The sequence below is a fragment of the Betta splendens genome, chromosome 1, assembly GCF_900634795.4.
Source record: "Betta splendens chromosome 1, fBetSpl5.4, whole genome shotgun sequence".
Taxonomy (NCBI): domain Eukaryota; kingdom Metazoa; phylum Chordata; class Actinopteri; order Anabantiformes; family Osphronemidae; genus Betta; species Betta splendens.
This window is the reverse complement of record NC_040881.3, coordinates 7,408,715-7,428,187: the sequence shown is the minus strand read 5'-3', so window position 1 is coordinate 7,428,187 and position 19,473 is coordinate 7,408,715. Positions and strand designations below refer to the sequence as shown.

General features: G+C 45.1%; 2 protein-coding genes across 5 annotated transcripts; both read right to left on the bottom strand.

Annotated features, from left to right (window-relative positions):
• Positions 1–1,939: 1,939 nt before the first annotated feature.
• Positions 1,940–7,164, bottom strand: mogs (mannosyl-oligosaccharide glucosidase). 3 transcript variants are annotated; one of them, XM_029148845.3, is made up of 5 exons: positions 7,100–7,164; positions 6,080–6,443; positions 5,751–5,974; positions 5,409–5,602; positions 1,940–4,500 (listed from the first exon to the last, which is right to left on the bottom strand). In XM_029148845.3, the coding sequence occupies exons 2-5, from the start codon at positions 6,426–6,428 to the stop codon at positions 2,730–2,732; spliced, it is 2,538 nt and encodes an 845-aa protein (XP_029004678.1). In that variant the 5' UTR covers positions 6,429–6,443; positions 7,100–7,164; the 3' UTR covers positions 1,940–2,729. The 3 variants fall into 3 exon arrangements, with proteins under 3 accessions (XP_029004678.1, XP_029004666.1, XP_029004687.1); XM_029148833.3 differs by having other exon boundaries at positions 7,051–7,158; XM_029148854.3 differs by lacking the exon at positions 7,100–7,164 and adding an exon at positions 6,844–6,984.
• A 431-nt stretch (positions 7,165–7,595) lies between these two features.
• Positions 7,596–18,475, bottom strand: pdcd4a (programmed cell death 4a). Of its 2 annotated transcripts, none has more exons than XM_029148866.2 (11): positions 18,026–18,475; positions 13,652–13,957; positions 13,332–13,429; positions 12,335–12,448; positions 12,021–12,242; positions 11,779–11,876; positions 11,376–11,490; positions 10,194–10,301; positions 9,572–9,682; positions 9,346–9,485; positions 7,596–8,950 (listed from the first exon to the last, which is right to left on the bottom strand). In XM_029148866.2, exons 1-11 carry the CDS (start codon positions 18,069–18,071, stop codon positions 8,899–8,901), a joined length of 1,410 nt encoding a protein of 469 aa, XP_029004699.1. In that variant the 5' UTR covers positions 18,072–18,475; the 3' UTR covers positions 7,596–8,898. The 2 variants fall into 2 exon arrangements, with proteins under 2 accessions (XP_029004699.1, XP_055365330.1); XM_055509355.1 differs by lacking the exon at positions 18,026–18,475 and adding an exon at positions 14,330–14,849.
• Positions 18,476–19,473: the final 998 nt, after the last annotated feature.

Sequence of the window (19,473 nt, the reverse complement as noted above, 5' to 3'; positions counted from 1 at the left end):
AGTGAGAGAGCAGAAAAAAAAGAACACACATATAATCACATTGCTTCGGGACAAAACATCTGACATCTCCAGATAATATGAACATACAAGCCCACATACGCACTGAGAACCTGTGTGAGAGCGGCTCTAATGCAGGAGCCGCGCTCATCTAGAAATACAGCCTGCCAACATATCTTCTATCTAAACCGAGCCATTAGCATAATTATCCACTTATACTGCTTTAATTCTAAGTAGCTCTCCATTGTAAGTAAAATGATAGCTAAGCTGTATTCAAAAACCCTCTTTCCCACTCTCAAATGCCTTATTAATTAGCTCCCTCTAGCATAAGTTCCCAGTAATTACATTCAGTACGGGAGTCGGCACTAAAGAGGCAACGGGGGTTCCTGCAAATATTAGACAACTTTATAATGACTCCGCAGATGCACAATGTTCCAAAAATCTATTCTTGTAGCACAGAGGCCATTCGGACACTGGTCAGTTGACTGGTAGCAGGCGATCACAGAATATGGACGCTTTGATAAGGTTGGAATGATATGCAAATAAGCAGTCCCTGACTCATCTGTTTATTATGCAGTCACATTAGTTAGCTCTGATGCTGTTTGGCTATTATCCCATCTCACTGTGAAAAAGGGTCTTGGGTGAGGGGGATGGATTGCGCACTGAGTGCTTTAGTCACACAGATTGTCCACACTCTTCAAAGAAATAAATGCATTTTCGACTGTAGTTGCATTGAGGGGATGTGGAATCCATTTCCTGTGAGAGACACGGCAAAAGGCAGAGGATATGGCTCATCTGTGTCAGAGTCTCCTGATACAGCGCTTTGCGCTAACAGGTCAGAGGGTCAAATGATGAACTCGTGTCTCCCACGACTGAGCCAGAAGGTAATTACACACATTGCACGCTGGTTTGTGGATCCTAAACTCACAAAAAGTCTGGAAAATATACCTCATATAAAAATACTGGAAGAGTTTACCTTTCGTCATTTTGGTTAATTTGGAGTTCATTTATAGAACGTACATTGGACATAAAGGAGAAAACCGAGACTGTGACTGGATCTACCAGCCTGCAGCTTCACAGGCTATCTGCTGCTCTGCTAACTGACAGAGGCTCTATTTTTAGTCATGCAACCTCAATGCACCACGCTAAGCCTTCGACTATACAACTACACATCTCGCCCATTCAAAGGATTCATAAACGTCCAGAGGTTGGAACCCAGTGGTCGTGCACACGGACGGAGAGCCGGCACCAGTGTGCTGAGTGTCGCCGTCTATGTTTGGGGTCAGAGTATTAATAAGAACATTGCCACCGCACAGCCCGGTCCGTGAATGTATGCCACCATATGTCAAGGAGTGAAAAGAATTTACCATGTACACTCCATCCTTTCTGATGTTAGCTAATTAAGCACCGAGCCAGCACAAGTGCGCTCCATGGAAACCCTGCAGGAAAAAAAAAACACTTGCAACAGATTGACGTCAGCTAGAGGCCTTCAAATGTGCCATCTGACAAAAGGAGGAGGACCAGGACGCTGTACTTAAGGGCACTGTTGAATCTACAGGCTGTTTTGACTGATAGTGGGGAGCTTGCATCTGCATTGAACAGGTGAGGAGCTACATGCTGCAAAAAAATACCCTCTAGCATCAACTCGTTAGCAACATAGGGACTGTTGATGCCAATTACTGGAACTTAAAGCAAGTCATTTTCATATTTTCTAACTGTATATCAACTGTTTACTATTCCGGCTGTTTACACATTCCCCTCAAACCCTATACTCATTGCTTGCTCATGTAGACGGGGCATTTTAGGTTAACCATGACTTCCCATAAAGCCAGTTCTAAATTATTAACTGACAAGTGGGAAAGTGCAAAGAGCAATTAATAGGGAGCAACCTGCAAGAGATTCATCTTATATCCGGACATCTCCAATTACAGTGTCAGGGTTCAAGCCGTAACGACTCTAATTAGAAAGTAGAGCACAAGCCACAAATTACAGTTACAGGGTTGGATAATAACTTATAGGTAAAAATTTCCCTCAAAAAGCACATTAAGACTAAATTACTGAAACCATTTATTGTTTAACAAAGCAGGGCCAATTTTACAGTCAGTGCTGTGCTTCTTGGCAGGTCAACAACAGGTGATATGTATACAAAATATGGCTGCCATATAAAGCAGTAGCTTTAAAAATGCTGACTTTAACAAAATGACCTTTAAGGAAGAGAAAAAAGAAGAAGATCAAATAAGATTTAAACAAAAATGGCACAGTTAAAAGATAATGACCCTTATTTGTCAAGTGAAACTTGTGAAAGTGAACTTTAAAGCCTTTTCTTTGCCAGTTGACCAAACTCATAAAACATATTCATTTAAAAATAATCTGATGTCCCAGTTCCCTGCTTGTTAGGAAGAAATACACGTCTGTCTGCTGAAGAAGCAGATGCAGGCGTGCGAATTGGTCAGGATTGTGATTTCATCAAGTCTAATGCATCTCAAGTACATAAGCGTAGCACTAGACAGTACTTGGCTCCACAGGAGGCAAAGACGGGGTAGCTGCACCTGCACTACTGAGAGCATCAGTGTGAACCCTGTTATTGTAAAGAGAGGCTGATGTCATCATGGAAGTCTGTTTTTCTAATGGACATAGTTCTACATTCTAACCTCATTGTGTTGCTGCTGGAGTCACATCAAGACAAATAAAGGCCAATATCTCCAAAAACAAGGCTTGGGGGGGCTACAGTATCAATACTGTTCAGCCATCATTAAAACTGTCAGAGCTGACCAGCCAGTGAAGGGGTGGCTTCCTTGGCCCTTACCGGTTCGGTCATTGTACTGCTCCCAGATAAACCCTGTTTCGACATACTGTCTGTAAACATTGTTGATAATGTTAGTCCTGAGGTCCTCATAAAGGGCAGAGGCCTTTTCTTTGTAGGGCCCTTCTGTGTTGCTGTAGTGATGGAGGGCTCTCACTGCCAGATAGTTGATGTTAATCCACACAGGGCCCCTCCAGTAGGGAGCGTCGTGTTCGGTGTTTCGCTTCATATACAAAGGATCGACCTTAGAGAGCGAACGCAGGCCGTAGGGGGTCCACAGCTTGTTGGAGTCCCTCATGTCTCGGAAGATATGTTCGAGTTTTGGTGAGTCAGGCTGGAGGATGTGCAGCAAGAAGGGGAACAAGCTAACATAACCCAAAGCGTTAACGTACTGCAGCTCCGGTTTCCCACGGACCGAGCGCACTATGCGAGCCACTGGGATCTGATGACGAGGTTGTCCGTGGGGTACATACACCTTTTCCTGCTTCAAGGACACGTCCTCGGTGTGGTTGCCAAAGTCACTGAAGGCATGCAGCTGCTCTGACCAATGCAGCTCATTGAGCAGATTGTTGTCGCTGAGAACTTGGTGCAAGATGTCGTAGTCCTGGTGGGGTTCACCTAGAAGCTGAGCGATGCTCGCCATGATGCCTGAAGACAAGGTCATCCAGCAGTATAGGTCCACATGCCTCTCCTCTGCTGAGGGGTGTGATGCTCGAGGGTAGTCATCCAACCCAGAGGTCAAGGTTTTTGGATTGAGAAACAGATTTGTGTCCTTGTCCCGACCGCGCCAGCGGTAGGAGTTGGGTTTGGGTCCTGTTTGTGTTGTATTGTACCATTCAAACCATGTTTTCAGTTTGGGGAAGAGGCGTTGGAGGAAGTGCATCGTTGGTTGAGATGATGCCTTGTCGAGATTAGCAGAGTGCTGTTCAATAAGTTCCTGAAGGGCTAAAAAGAGAGTAGGGGGGTTGGCATTTTCGTTTCGCTGGACTACAAACTCAGACGGGACTTTACTGAGAGCCTCATCTCCCAGGATCTGCTCACGGGGAATCCAGCCCTCTACATTCATCAGGTCTATCCAGTGCCCAATAGACTCCCGTGTCACCTGGGGATCCCACTTACTCAGCAGTAGCTGATGAAAGCCCTCATCCCAGAGGAATCCTCTAGGGAAAAAGGAGCGTGATGGGACAGCCGTGAATAAAGCACCTTCAGGATACAGCAGCGGGTACTCATTGTACACTGACTGCACCACTGATTGGCCATAGAAGTAGCCCATTCCACCAAGCATGTTGCTCAGTGCTGCCTTGCCAAATTTTATATGTGCCTGGCTAAAACCTTTGCTCTTAAGTCCAAATGTCTCTTCAAACTTTGAGTCAAACTCAGCTTTCCTCTTCTCCAGTTCCTCAGTCATGACAGAGCCCACGAGTTGATTGGGACGATCGCGAGAGCTCCCGGACTCAAACAGAACTTCAATCTGAAACGGTGTTTGGACAGTCACCTGGTGGACCACGAAGTCGCTCTCTTTCCTCGGGTCAGCAGGGTTCTGTTGGTTTGGATTATGGGGAGGTCTGTATGTGTCTACAGCAATGTAATGCCTCTTCTCACCAGAGGGGGGGCTGTAGACAAACCTACGGTTTAGGCTGTGCTTCACAATGTCTGTCAGCTTCTCCAAACCTGGAGACACAGTCTGTAGGTGGTTGTAACTGAAAAGATAAAACATTAACTCTTGAGTGTTTGGAAATATGACAAAGAGACTTACCTTTAAAGTATGTTTTACCTCAGCTACTACCATAGAAGTAATCTTGAGGGCACTAGCTACAGTAAAAGAAATAGTAGTAAAGAGTTTTTATATAGGCTTGTAACACTGTATGTTGGTGTTAATCTCATGCTATATTAATTACTTGAAGGTTAAGATAGTAAGAAAATTTTAACTTGACACTTACACCATGTCTCCTGTCTTCCTATGATAATTCACAGAATTCTTGTCATTTCTAGCAGGGCATACTTTACCTTTCTGTTTTGCTCTGCTTGTCTTCCCTGGCTCTCGCACAAGTGTGAAATGCTGGCAGTGACTGTGACTAACACATGTAATATTATTTATTTTTTCCTAAAGGTATTCAAGAACCTTCACTGGTTAATAAAAGACCTGTTTTCCTGTGGCCTCTATCGCTAGAAGTGGTTGTTCAAGTAGGTAGACCCAAAAGTCAAAACACAGAGGTGTGAATGAGCTGATCACGGCACATGGTCTAAATATCTTAGAACAATAAGAATGTATTATATAAATAAAAATCTACTGTCCTAAATGCAGGAAAATTACAAGACAATGGGTAACAATTCTGCTTTTGCTGCCATCTAGCGGTTGCATTGATTTTTACTCTATTAGTAAAGTAGGATCACAGCACATCAAAAAATTGGTATTGTGCAAAGTTTGACCAGTGTGACCAGTGTGACCAGTGTGACCAGACCTTGATGCTGGAAATGTCATGTAAACCTTTTTTGGGGTCATTCATATGTATTGCAGGTTATTTCTGTCATCTTCCTTTTAATGAATGCTTACTTTTGATGGTACTGCTAACTTTACCACTCAACACTCACTCATTTATGCATTTACCTGGCATATTTAGCACTGGATTGTTCCCCTGTTACAGGTTTTCGAAAGGTGATCTTGAAGTTCCCAAGCTCCTCTGAGGAGCCAGTGATTGAAGCGAGGCGGTTTCTCTCTTCCACTTGAGCCTCCAGTGAGCCCTGTGTGTCTGCTGCTGCATAGAACATCAGGGAGATCACTGGTGCTTGAGGCGCAGCACTCTGGTGGGTAAAAATAAATGAATTATGCATCATATAAGCACTTTACATACAACTATTAACTGTGATACCTTTGGCTAGAGTTTAATTCATGTAAGGAAGCAAGCGCACATAAGTAAAGATGTGTAGATAACATCAGACATCAACTCACATGCTGCTTGGCAGTGATTCTCCAGGTCCAGTCTCCTCCATGATCCCCTCCCATTCTCTTGACAAACTCTGTGGTGAGAGTGAAATCATTGTCTCGGATCTCTTGCACACCAAAATTAATCCCATCATGCATTGTCCAGCCATAGCCTTGCAAACGATCCCCCTGCTCACAAGTGTGCCTCAAGTTTACGTCTGTATCAGAAAACTGACGCATCCACATCATCCCTGTCAAGATGGAAAAGGGAAAAGGGTTAAAGTTGGTAATACAGTACAAACAATGCACCCTATATCACAGAAAAACTGCCCATATGTCAAATTATCTTTACTCACCTGTCACAACTGACTTGGGACTCCTGGTTTTCATGCCAAAGTAGACCTGAGGTCTGTACGAGCCCCAGAACCGCTCTGGGGAAACCTTGGCACTTGTGCTATTTGCATCCAGGACAGGAGGTGACGGGTGCAGAGTCACCACCCGCCTGGCCAGGCTGGACCGCATGTACAGTGCGTAAAAGAACCAGATTAGGCTGAAGATGCAAAGTCCAATGGAGATGTTGATGAAGACCTTTCCAATATCAACTTTCTTTTTCTTGTCCTTGCGGTGAAACGTGGAGAGCTTCTCATCTTTCCTTTGGAGAGGAGCAGTTTCAACGGTGCCAACCCTCTTCCTCTGCCTACCCATCCTGCACTTCTGGTGCTGGAGACAACAGGAGGAAATGTTTCAGTGTAACGCATGAGCTGTGTTTTAAAATTTGACTAATGTGGGACATGACCTGTGCTGTTCTATTTTATTGTAGAGAACGAAACAGACAAAAAGACATTCAAATGGTAAGTACTAGAGTAACTTGTATAGTAACTCCTTCAAGTGCGTATATTACACATTTCCTCTATTCTTGCGATAAAAGCTTAGCTTTGTTCTAAACTTATATTTGTGCATTTACGCTGTAACGTTAACATATACATACATATCGTCAGCTGAGGCATGAAATTCGCATTAGCTCACATGGACCTTGGTGTTTGATGGCGCACATTGGGTTTGACACCATCGACTATCTGATCGATTTAACTTATCTACGCACAGATAACGGGACCTTTACCGACACCTGTTTCCCCGCTGCGCCCCACCATCGCAGCGCTGCTTGCAGGCTGCACGCTAGCAGGATTGGTATCGCAATGCTGTCACTAGATATAGCGATAAAGATCGGCTGTCGCGATATAATACTGCTTCGATGGACTAGCAGTTATTAAATATGGCACCCGCACGCAATTCCAGCTTTATGTTCATTGAGCAAACGACCACTAACCTGTCAAAACAACAGAATTTCAGATGACCATTCTCTGTTGCTAGCTTACCAGCCACTTCCGGGTTTACGCTCGCTTCCACTGACGTGTACTCCGCTCTCTGTGCTGCGTTCACGTAATGTCGGCAAAAAACAAGGTAAACCTTTTTTTAAAAAAAAAATATGGGTTAACGTCTAGATTTTACACTGTTTATTCCACAAGCAACCTACAAAACAGTATTTGAAAGTACATGAACACGATTTCGGTAAGGTACTGTATAATTTTTAGTTTGGCTTTTAATTTTTGTTTTAACATAGATCAAAGCCGATAATCCGCCACACGTTATTATTTATTAGTAAAATACATTGGTACAGCAAGTTTCAGGTCAGAAGTGTATGCTTTATTATGTTGTTTTTCACGTTGTGACGTATTAGACAAAATGGCTTCTGTTTTTTGGCCGCTGGGGGAGAACTGATGCGTCACGATTGGGTCTTCACCAACTAACCTTTTGCGCGTGCAAAACCCCGAAGGAAAAATAATTAAAAGGGAAAAAAACAGAAGCGTAACGTTTTAGAGGGAAATGTCATTTTATTGAAATATATAAAATGAACCTATTCTGTGGGGCAGTGTGTTGTGAACAGTTTGCTGATCCAAAATAAATCAATAGTACAAATATGACTGAATGCAAAACATCAATATAGTCTGTATTTGATGGTGGATAGCTGCATGCATGAATGACCGTGTACTGAGTTACACTTGTTTGAATGTCAACCATTTCACAAATTTCCCTCTATCCGTTATTTACACAGTAGGCAAAAAGCTGTGACCAGGACACAGGCGTCCAACTGCACGTACCATAACTTGGCCTTAAGCCGCTTTTCGTTGACACGTGTGACATGTGAACACCTGCTCCGACCGAAGTCCCTAAGTAAAACAAGTTTACTATTTCACAAGTACTGTTGCCTCTTAATAATGAAAAATACTTCTTATCCACATTATTAACTTAGGTCAACGTTTAAATCTGTTAGATAATGACAGAAACATCTGAATGTGTTTTAAGAAGATGCTTTTCAAGAAAAACTGAGGTTGCCAGATTTGAAGCTTTAGGACCTTTCTGGATAATTTTTTTCCTGCCCCTGCAGTAGGTTTGGTTTTGTAATTTTTAGATAACCCACTGCTAGCCGTGGCTGTAGATTCATTAAGTGCAAGCAAAATCAGAGTGCTCAAAATATTGCTCGTTTAATTGTTATTATTAAATATAATAACTCCAGTTTATTCTTTACAAGTCTTTTTGCCTCTTGCTTAAACTTCTTTGTTTTTTCAAAGTAAATGCAAATGGAGGAAAAAAAACAAAAAAATGTATAAATGATAAATAGAACCACTTGAACCAAGTAATCAAAATAAATTCAATTCATTTGTGGGACAATACATGTAAGATCCTTGGTCAAGCTACACTGTCAAGTGGTCACAAACAATATGATCTGACTTTTAGGTTCTGTTTTTTTGTTTTTTTAAGTAGCACATGTAAAACAGAGGTGTGGCAACAGCTAAGACAAAGCAAGAGCAAAACTGAACAGACTCGTCTTCGTCAAACCCAACCTGTCCGCTTTTTGACAAATGGGTACAAAGACTGAGGCAAGAGGGGCAGAACCTCCAAAATAAAAAAAATATTCTTACAAAAAAGAAAAAAAACCATCACAAACAGTGATCAACAAGGTGAAGAGAACTGAACACCCAGGCCACTCTTCCTTCTACTTTCACTGAACGTCAATGCTGGTTTGTGTTACGACAACATTATCAGGAGAGGAACAAGGGACTTTAAACCGGCGGCGCGGCCGTAGACGCCCCCCTCCCCTCCTTCAGCTCCTCTTCTAGTTCTTGATCAGTCCTCCATCTCCTTCGCTTACAAAACGCTTTCGTCCTCTGATGGAGAAACACAGTTTGAGGCATGTTAGTATATGATATGCACATCTGACTGACACTGAAACGTATGAAGAATAAAAAAAACCTAAACCAACACTGGTCGATTGAGTCAAATATGTACAAAAAGCTTGACAGTTTCTTTTATCACTTCTTTAAAGCTCTGTTGGGATTTCTACACATCTGGATAATTCTCCTTAAACTGATTGTGTAGGAAATTACTGGGCAAATTTTAACAAATCTCTAATACTTTTATGATCATTACATATTTGCATTTGGGTCATTAAGACATGTGGTATGATGATTTTAATCCAGTAATGAAATTTGTTATCAGAAAAAAACCCCACAAATCTTAAAAAGTAGTTTAATTCAAAGTTATAAAAGGCTGACAAACCCACCTGGAGGGACAGGCATCCCTCAGCTGTTTGGTGATGACGGACTCCTGGTAGCAGAGATCCACAAAGCTCTCCATGATGGAGTGGGCGTGTGGCACGTCAAGGCTGATTTCAGGCAGCTCGTCATAAACGCGCTGGAACCCCTGGAACACGTGTGTAAGCGTGTCAGCGTTAGAGTCTTTATTAAATGGATCATTCTAGTCCTGTGAGCTTCAAAATGTCTACGGACCCTGTTCATCTGATCCACAGTGATGAGGCCTGTTTTCCAGAAGGACTGCAGCAGCTTTATCATCACATGACTGGCAGTGTCTCCCTTTGATTCCAGCACCATCACAACGGCCTGCAACAACACAACATTGATGAGAGGCGCGTTTTTACACAAGTGGAAAGGTTCGTACACTGCGACGCCCGTTGTCCTCTGGAGATGTGACCTTGCATATTTGACCACATGGTGGCAGTGTTTGCATCCACATTACAGACGTCAGACATGATGCAGAACAAGGAAGGAGGCCTGATTTTATTAAAATATGTATACAAATCAGGCTCCGACTGCAAAAGTAAAAGAATTATTGCACTTTCAACTGTTAACACCGTTTATTTCAAAGAATAGCACCAGTCCCTGAAGAGAATTTGTCTATTTCACTTATACATATATAAATTAAACGACAGATAGAGGAACTTTCTTTTCTTACAGCTCTTTCAGTTAATCGGAATTGAGGAACTGAATTTCATGGGATTGGTTGAATTTGGTTCAACTGTTAAAATAGAAATATAAGAATTTCCTGAGGGGCTGCTCTTCCTTAGATAACTGGTCACGTTCAAGGCTGTAGATGATTAGTTTTCCTCTGTACCTCGTAGACCAGCTCATGGTGGAAGTGGGGGACTTCAAGGTCCCGCAGACAGCGCTCAGCCTCCAACACGTCTCCTGACACCAGGTACTCCTTAAGCAAAAGGTTCATCTGAAACACACAAACCAAGGCATGTCAGGCGTTTGTACAAAGCCAGTAACAGACAGCGAGTGGTGATTTGTAATGTAACAGACAGTGGGCTGTTTGCTCTATGAAGAGTGACACTGCATGTCTTCCCAAGTATTTTCATCAAGTTATATAAGAGGAGCTTTAGTACAGCAATAACCTGAACTACCTGGAGAAATGTGAGCTGGCAGACGCATCAAAAATACATCAGAAAATTCAGAACTGTGCTTCAATCGTCTGCTCTACCTGTTTATTTATTACCCACTCACTGCTGAGCTGCACGTACAACAACAGGCACTCTATCAATTATACCTATTTATGGAGCAATAAGATGAAAAGACTACACAAACGTGTCACATTTGCTGTGCGTAGGAAATGTTCAACTTTCTGAGCATCAAGAATAGAACAACAGGAGGAAGGTGCAAGATGGAGATGCATAATTAAGACTAAAAACGATGAAGACACTCAATAAATGAGAGGGCGTGAATTGGTCCCGTGCTTCCTCCAGTTACCCACTCTCCCCCTGCGGCTGCACATCCAGGCAGGAAATCAAAAGTGGACAGGGGAGCCAGAGGGTCTGAGGGATACCGAGGCTTATATAAGGCTGTATGACTGAGGACATACAGATGCACCAGTCTCGCATCTCTAAACAGTCACATAATCCAATGTTGCGTAACTTACACTTTCAAACAACATGTACACTTGAAACTCCCACACTCTCGTCACCCACATGAGCAGAGAAACACTAGAAGATCATGGAGGAATAATGATAAACCACACTGTGTGTGTGTGTGTGTGTGTGTGTGTGTGTGTGTGTGTGTGTGTGTGTGTGTGTGTGTGTGTGTGTGTGTGTGTGTGTGTGTGTGTGTGTTTGTAAGGGGGGGCATGTTCTGCTGACACAGCAGAGGGCTGGCGTGTGGCTCTCTACCCAGCATGCATCTCTGCCTTCTGTTTATGCAGCATGATTTCAAAATGAGATGGTCAATAAAAACAACATTGTCCTTCAACAGCTCATAGTTGCATCTGCATCTATTATTTTCAATAGGACAAGGTGCCCACCTCTCTGACGAGATGTTTGACAGGTCTCAGGCCTCCACCCACACCCCAGACATTATCTAGACGGACCATCTCCCTCTTCATAGTTAGGAGAACTGCAGCACGGTCTAATGCCACTCTGGGAAAAGTAATAGAGAACACAATTACTACATTATGTATATGCAAATAAGCTACACAATATATCAACATCAAATGTATTAAAAAAAAAAAAGAAAAAAAAAAAGACTGTCCCTCCATCTGTTTCTCCACAAAAGCCAGAGAAGCGTTTCTGTTGCTTCTTTAATCAGTTGTTAAATCACCTGCCCACACACTTAGCAGGATACATTCACCTTAAAACAACAGAGGTGGCGCATTTTAGGTTTTCTTTTCCAGAAGTTGCAGGCGGATTCAGTTTTTCTTGACTCACCTGGCGTGATCACAGTCCACTTTGCCCTTGTAACAGTCCAAGAAGGACATGGGGAGGACGTGATCTGCAATGGCTCTCGCTATGAACTGGCCCAACATCTGAAAGCATCAAGAGAGAGACCGGACAGTCGTTGAGGCCGAGATGTGTGTTCACGTTAAAAACCGAACCTCATTTAGCGCATGTCTCCACACAGCATAATCATAGCTACACCAACAGACCGCTAGTGGGCTCTTCGCTTCTACCTGAGGGGCCTCGGGTGTGTCCAGTATGAGGTCTGGCAGCTCTTTGAGCATCTTGTCGAAGGCGCGGGCCATGTCGCTTTGTGACAGCAGCTTGCCGGTCAGATCGGAGAGCAGGCGGGAGGTCAGCTCTCGGTGGCTGGCCTTGCCTTCCAGGGACAGGGACAGAGCCTGGGAGGAGAACTCGAATTTGTGCAAGCCCAGGTTAAGCTCCTTCAGCAGCATCTGAGAACAGAAGAGAACGTTGGCCTCAAAAAAAAAAATCTAATAATCCATAGTCTGCAACAAATAAACCAGCGTCATCTGAAGCCACAAACCTCCACTTCTTTCGTGTCTCCGTGTTCAAAGTACTCCTGTACGATGGGGTTGACCATTTTTTCCAGCTCCCTCTCATCCACCTCTGGCACAACCGTTTCATACACCGTGTCTCCCTGAGGACAAACACCATCAGTCAGATGTCTACAACAGGAATCATGAACTGGTCTAACTCACTGGTCTAAAGTTTCTGCTTGACCAGGAAAACTAATTCAACACAAGTAGAACTACCTTTCAATTCCTTTGTACAGTTTTATTAAGTAAAAAACAAAAATATAAACTCTTACTCCACTGTTTGCACCTTTTGGAAAACATTAAACTCCAACATGTTGATTTCCTGTGTCTGTTTTCAAGTCCAGTCACTGCTGAACAGTGACCAGTCAAAGCAGACAAAGAGGCAACTGTGCTCAAACATTCTGCAGACATACACAATAATTTAGCTTAAAATGGAGATCAGTTTTCTTTTTTTTTCCTTTTAAATTGAGGATCGGTTAAACAAGACATATAAGTTGTCTTAAAGCATTCTTGTCTCGTGTCATTTTCTCCAGCAGGACGACCTGCCCCCTCATCAGGTGATCCCCCTCAGTGTGTTTCCAGTTTCACACGCCCCATGTATTTTTCTGTACCACTCTGTTCCACTTCCCCTTTGAACACGACACCTTTCCATTACAGTTCTCCTCCTGTTTAAAGGCCCAGTCGGTTGTTACTCCTACAAGTGACATTCAGACAACGTGACAATTCACGGGGTCAAACAAACTCTGCCTCCTGCACCATGCAGAGCATTCGCCTGATAACGGGGTTAAAGATTGAAAATACTGTTGATTGTGATGGGACGGGGCCATCTGGAGGGGACGTCATGTGAGCAGGCGTGTTGTATAAGCATGTTGGAAAAGCTAGTTTGACTCCTCTACAAAACAGTCTGGCAGTTCCCACTGGAACCCACACACACGTCCACTGACTGGACACAGCATGAATGTCATGTCCGGCCCATTCACTCACCTGGGCAGATTCATCATAGTTGGGGTCTCTGGCATCAGGCTCCTCGATTTCATAAACCATCCCAGCAGCCCCCCAGACTCCTTTACCTCCGGCTCCTCCTGCAGACAATCACATTAGTATAATGTTATATATTCTACATACTATGTTATAGATGAAAGGCAGGCTGTAAATGCTGTTTTATGACAAACTAGTTGCCACTCTAGACAAAAAACAATCACTGTTTATATTGAGGTGATCTGCTCTGTGGTCACAGACAGGGGAGGGGTCTGCATCTAAGCTATAGCCCAAACTCGACCGCGTCGTGAAATGGCTGCTCGTACCTTTTTTGGGCAGGCCTCGACCCTTGCCCGTCCTGGACTTGCGGTCGTTGGTGGCGACTTTGCCCTTGGGGCTGTGCGGGTCCCCTGCCGCCGGTTCCCCCGACTCGGAGAAGGACTCGCTGGTGGAGTTGCGCGACGAGGACTTGCGCAGGCGGCGCTTGGCTTTGGCCTTGAGCCGCGCCTCGTGGAGCGCCTTCTCCTGGGGCGTCCAGTTGCCGTTCACCTCCGCCTCGTTCAGCGCATCCTCGTCGTCGCTGTAGGGACGGGTCGCCGGCGGCGCCGCGTTGTCGTCGGTCGAGAACATGCCTGAAGTCAGAGAGTTGAATGTGCTCAAAACAACAACAACAACAACAACAACAACAGGCAAAGTCACTTCTGCTGAACAAGGGTTGTTTGCTGTTTGCAGGTGGTGCTTCATGGATGGAGAAAGTGGTGTTATTATGTAAGAAGGACTGGTTTCCCAATCATGTCTGGATTGGATCCAACATGCTCACTATACAACTGTTAATAAAACTGCAGCAACAACATTAAACTACAAGTGCAGCTCAGACCAAAACCCAATTCCTGCTGTGAGCACTAGAGCCACGTCCCCATGTATAACCCTAAGGTCACATACCACCCAAAACATAACAGGAAGACGGTGGAGAAAACTCGCACACACACACGTGCAACACTCACCAGCTGCAAAGTGGGTCAAAGGTTCAAGTAATGCACAGTATGTTTTGGAAAACCGATATTTACAGGAATAGGAACCTCAAATTAATTACTGGAGAAAGTCTGGGAAGAGTCGAGCAGCAACAACATGAGCTGGGACAGGAGTGTTCCTGCAGGCGTGAGGGAAAGGAGGGAGCCAACACATGCTGCAGAAACGCTGACACCAGTCATTTTTTTTTATTCCTCGGTCTCGCGATGAGTCCACGGCGAACGCATTGGACGTGACTACATATGGTATTCTTGGTTCCACGACCGATCACATGCCGCGGGGCCGCAGGAGAGCGCGGGAGCGACGCCCTGGGGTGTAATGAATACCGAGGTCCCTCGTGCACACGGCCACATAGCAGTTTGAGGAACCGCACGGGTTGGAGGTTACAGGAACACAACGCACACGCACACGTAGGGAAGTCCAGTCTCCGAATGTAGGAAGCGGAGTTTAGCCCGAGAAGGATGCCTCCCTGAGTGGACCTGTGAGGGCAGCACCGCGCCCTTGGCCTCGACAAAGTCTGTAAACAGCCGCCCATGTGTCATCCCCTCCTTCCCCTTCGTAGGCCACGGGGCCTGCCAGCGCTGTAAACTGGGAGCTAACCAATGGCTGCCGGCCGAGCGCTCCGACGGCCAATGGGAGGAGAGCAGGGGGAAAAAAAAAAAACACAACAAAATGAGAAGGCATAAAGAGCGGAGCAGCGTGCCAAGAGTTGAGTTGCAAAACAAGCGCCTTTTTAAAGCCACGGATCGACTGAAGGCCGAGCATTACCTGCATTAACGCAGTCAGCGTGCACGTCAGCGTGCACGTCCACCCCCACCAGTGGAACACCCACAGACCTCTGGCCCACATGCTGTGTGGGAGCTCTCCACACCCACGGAGGCTGAACGGCAGCGCTGAGGGGTTTGGTTGTGGGTGTCCACACGGTAGCAGGGTTTATGAATGAGAGCGACAGTGTGGACGTGGCTTCATACACTCACACCCAGTTTCCAGCACTGCGAACACAGCTAAGTAAGACACTAAGTGTTGGATTAAATTTGCAGGACAGGTTTTGAAGTCAGGAACTGGCTTTGGCAATGGGGCGGTTTGTTATTCAGACTGATATAATCAATAGAAAAGCCTCCGTCTACAGTGCAACGCAGGTAACAACGGCACAGCTCAGGTCTCAGTCAGAGGTCAGTAAATCTTTGTGTCAGGGTCATATTTACAATAAGGTGACGTGTGATGCGTGAAGCTTCATACGATCGTTGAACTTTGACCTTTTACACTTGTTTTCAAATGCTGGAGAAACAGGAGACAAAGCGCACACACACTTATTGTTTGAAGAAACCTCCCCCTTCTGCGTTGACGCTCCTGCAGCTCTTACAGTCACTAGGTGAACACGGCGACTTAATGTAAACAGAGCAAAAGCCCTGTCGGACTCGTCTGTCTGCAACGAGAGGCGCCCGCGACAGAAGGCACAACAGCCCGCCGCTGCGCATTTAGACACTTCCTTCTCCTTATTACCCGGTTAAAGCTAATTTGTGCAACACGACGCTTAGACGGAGACAAACAAGACGAATGTTTGGATTTCAACCCACACGCGGAAATGCATGAGCAAAACCCATGTGTGACGCCTCCTAAGGTCAACTCAGCATCTGCAGTTTGACATGAGGGGGGGGGGAATCACAGAACAGCGCCTCGGTATGTGATTATCTGCTGGAGGAGAAAAGGGTGTGGACCTGCAGGAGGTTTAACGGTCATTTGATTTAATGAAAGGAGACTCGTCCAACGTTGGGTCTAGAAACAAACCCTAAATGTGCATACAGTATGGACACACACACACACACACACACACACACACACACACACACACACACACACACACACACACACACACAATAAGGAACTAAAACTAAAGGTAGTCGCTTCTAACATAACAGTGTCTCAACTGTTCTCAGTGTTAATTTAATGGAAGCTTTCGCTGACTGTGCTTCTTGACCAACGTCTGAAACTGCTGCAGAGCAACAGCACAAAGTGCACAAAGTGAGGGAGGTGCACAACCCAGATTACAGCTGCTCAGTGCACTCGTTGGGCCTGATAAGCGTTTTTCTTTATCCAAACAATCAGCCTATCACCGCCGCTTCCCCACAGGTGGTTTGTCGCGTCCTTAAACTTGAGCCTCAATGCAAACTGATGGGGGAGGATGGTTCGCAACAGATGACACCATCTCGTTGAGCAGATCAGCAACGACTCCAGTGGTTTCCAAGTTGAGCAGTAAATGTATTTATCTGACACAGGTCACACGTGGCTTCACACCTGAAACAGAGTCTGCTCACGACAAATCGGTGGTCGCAATTGTCTTTTCTTCATAGAAGTGTTCACCTAATTAAACAATTAGAAACCAAAACACCCCTGAATGGAAGGTTCAGTGAGCGTGAGTAAAGAAAGCCTTCTATGCCATCTCGTACCACACTGGTGAGTTCAGTGACCAGACAGACTCGCAACTAATGGAGTTGTTTTCCTTCAGAATCGGCTGCGCTTCCAGCCCAGACAATGGAGTCTTTGACCGGCTGCGTGGATCAACTCATCAGCTCGATGAAGCGTGGCCGTGCCTCCTTGAGAAAGAGGGTCAGCGAAGCCCGTCTGTGCACTGGCTGCTTTTAGACCCACATACACGCTTTAACAACCTGCCTGCAACGCACCATGCGCTGTGTGCACATGGTGCGTTACAGGCACTTATCGCTGTGCAGATCTCGTCGTCCAGTCGTGTTTACCACACCTCATACATTGTAACTGCTGGAGGACTGAGCTCGCCATATTCATCTTATGCAACATTTAAACGCACAGCACACATTATGTAAGACTTTCCTCCTGGCTCTTATAGGTTAAATGTCTACGTCACCACCAGACGGAGGAAAGCTCGGATCCCAGCATGCCACGATCACAAAAGCCACCGCGAAGAGGCGATATGAATGATCGAGATAATTATTCACATTCATTAATGCTCAATGATGACGACTGTGTGACTGTGACCGGTGGAAGTACACATCCGTGTTTATCTGCTAATAAACGGCATCCTGTTGTTCGTTTTCTTGATCATGAAATGGAGAGCCCATTTGTCCTACGGGCAGTTAACTCATCAGAAAATGATCCCATTTCATGCGATAAATATTTCCTGTGTACATAAAGGTTTAGGTTCCTCAGGTGACAGAAGTTGACACATAGGGGGTACATTCAGGTGAAGGACGAACTGGGTCCGTAACATGTCTGTGTTTTGTTGCGTTCACTGGTTCAAAAACAAGCCTCGCTGTATAAAAATGCGCCGAGCAGCAGCGCCTGTGTGTGCAAACAACGACTTGTCAAGGCGGAAGTAAGCGTTCTGGCCTCGTCCAATCAGAAACGCGAAAGGGTTAAATGCAAAAGCAGTACGTCAACTAACGCCGAATAAAAGTTGCTAAAAGGCTTCGGGAAATAAATGGAATTCGGCCACGCTTGTTGTGTCGAGTGCGCAAAGCTGCGTCAATGTGCACGGATTGTTGCGCAAGCGCTACGCTGTGTGTGTGCGTGCGTCTGGCGTTAAGCGAGCACATGGTGGAGCATGCATGGACAATAGATAAGGGAGAGCGCTGCAGGCCCAGCGGGGTTTGCACCAAAAAGAACCAGGCGGAGCGCACCTCCGATCGCTCACTCACCCTCTGCCTGCGGAGCGGCGGACCACGATTTCACCTCGGTCGCCATGGCGCTCTCCAAACGCTCGATTTAAAAGTCCTCACGACGCGCTCCTCCCGTCGAGCTGCGTTCAGCTGCAACAAATCCCCCCCACCCCGAAAAACCTGCACGCCAGACGTCCGCACAACAAACGGTGTTGTCAGAGAAGTTCGTGGACAAGTGGCAGGTAATAGATGGGATCGCTTTATTCTGCGCTGCGCGGTCTCCGCCAGGACAAAAACGGGAATAAAGCTCAAAATGAATTACACAGCCTGAAACGCTGATGTCAACGAGCGGTCTTCTCAGCTTCAACGACTGGGACGACCAAAAAAAATCACAAAGCGATGAGTTGAAAAACGCAGGTTAATTAGTCGGAGAGCAGCCCAGCAAACAGCCTGCACAATAAACAAAGTGTGTTTTTAACTTTGCAGAAGGAGCCGAGCGGAGTCACGTGGAGGAAAGGCGAACGGGGAGTGGTCGGTAGGGGGGTGGGTGCTGGTCCTCCCTGGCCAATCAGAGAGCAGCACCAAGATTGCGTAGGAAACGTCAACTCTAGAATGTACTACACCGTAATGAAAATATACGGCTTGAACATGAAATTGTAATGACTTCTGTGAATTATTTTATTACGTTGAAAGCACTAGCTTCTACTTGCTGAATAAGCGCACACGTGGAGTTTGTATGAACTCTATTTACATTTTTGTGACTTCGTACACATTATCCTTGTTCGTGTTGCTGGGTGTTCGCCCTCATTATTACCTCTCAGGCTGGATCGTCCTGTTTATGTGTAAACACGGGAGACAAAATACGATTCGTGCTGTCATTAAAGCCCTCACCACTTGGTGGCGCTGCCTTCATATGAACGCAAGGCAGTGCCTTACTGTGTTCCTCATTAGCACGGAGTAATTTATTAGACTCACATATCTGTAAATTTATGAAGCTCATTTAAATTTTAGAAGCAGTTGCCATGATTTTACGTCATCTGCAGCGTTTTCAGAACAGGAGCTACTGGTTCCTTTTTTCAGTCAGAATTTAGTCTAAACCCATTATAATTTAACCAGGCCTGGAATACCCTTCCACAATATGATGTGGCTAAAATGCATATTAGTTTTGGAAAAATAAAAACTGAATCACAGTAAATACTGCACCTCTATTGCAACATGCATGCCCCATTTAACAGGCCCCAAGTAATAAACCTGGGCCCACCTAATATTCATGCTTAGACCAGTAACCAAAAATTTGATTGGGTGAATTTTGTTCAACCAACTTTTCATATAAGTAATAACATCACTTTATAAGTAATGTTTTCTAGTAAAATATTAAATGCAATTTCTGGAAGAAGAAGAACGATAAGGAAAGACAGGTGCTGTCAGGGCAGTGTGTGAGGACTTGATGCATGCGACGTGTGATTGTCAGCTCCACAAATTCACAC

What these genes read in the sequence shown, in the direction of transcription:
- mogs (XM_029148845.3), bottom strand. Translation starts at nt 6,428, where the DNA reads ATGGGTAGGCAGAGGAAGAGGGTTGGCACCGTTGAAACTGCTCCTCTC. An exon ending in GAATCACTGCCAAGCAGCAT is followed by an intron (nt 5,603 to 5,750) that starts GTGAGTTGATGT and finishes TTTACCCACCAG; the next exon opens with AGTGCTGCGCCTCAAGCACC. An exon ending in TCCAGTGCTAAATATGCCAG is followed by an intron (nt 4,501 to 5,408) that starts GTAAATGCATAA and finishes TTATCTTTTCAG; the next exon opens with TTACAACCACCTACAGACTG.
- pdcd4a (XM_029148866.2), bottom strand. Translation starts at nt 18,071, where the DNA reads ATGGCGACCGAGGTGAAATCGTGGTCCGCCGCTCCGCAGGCAGAGG. An exon ending in GAGACACGAAAGAAGTGGAG is followed by an intron (nt 12,243 to 12,334) that starts GTTTGTGGCTTC and finishes TTCTGTTCTCAG; the next exon opens with ATGCTGCTGAAGGAGCTTAA. An exon ending in GTGGACTGTGATCACGCCAG is followed by an intron (nt 11,491 to 11,778) that starts GTGAGTCAAGAA and finishes TACTTTTCCCAG; the next exon opens with AGTGGCATTAGACCGTGCTG.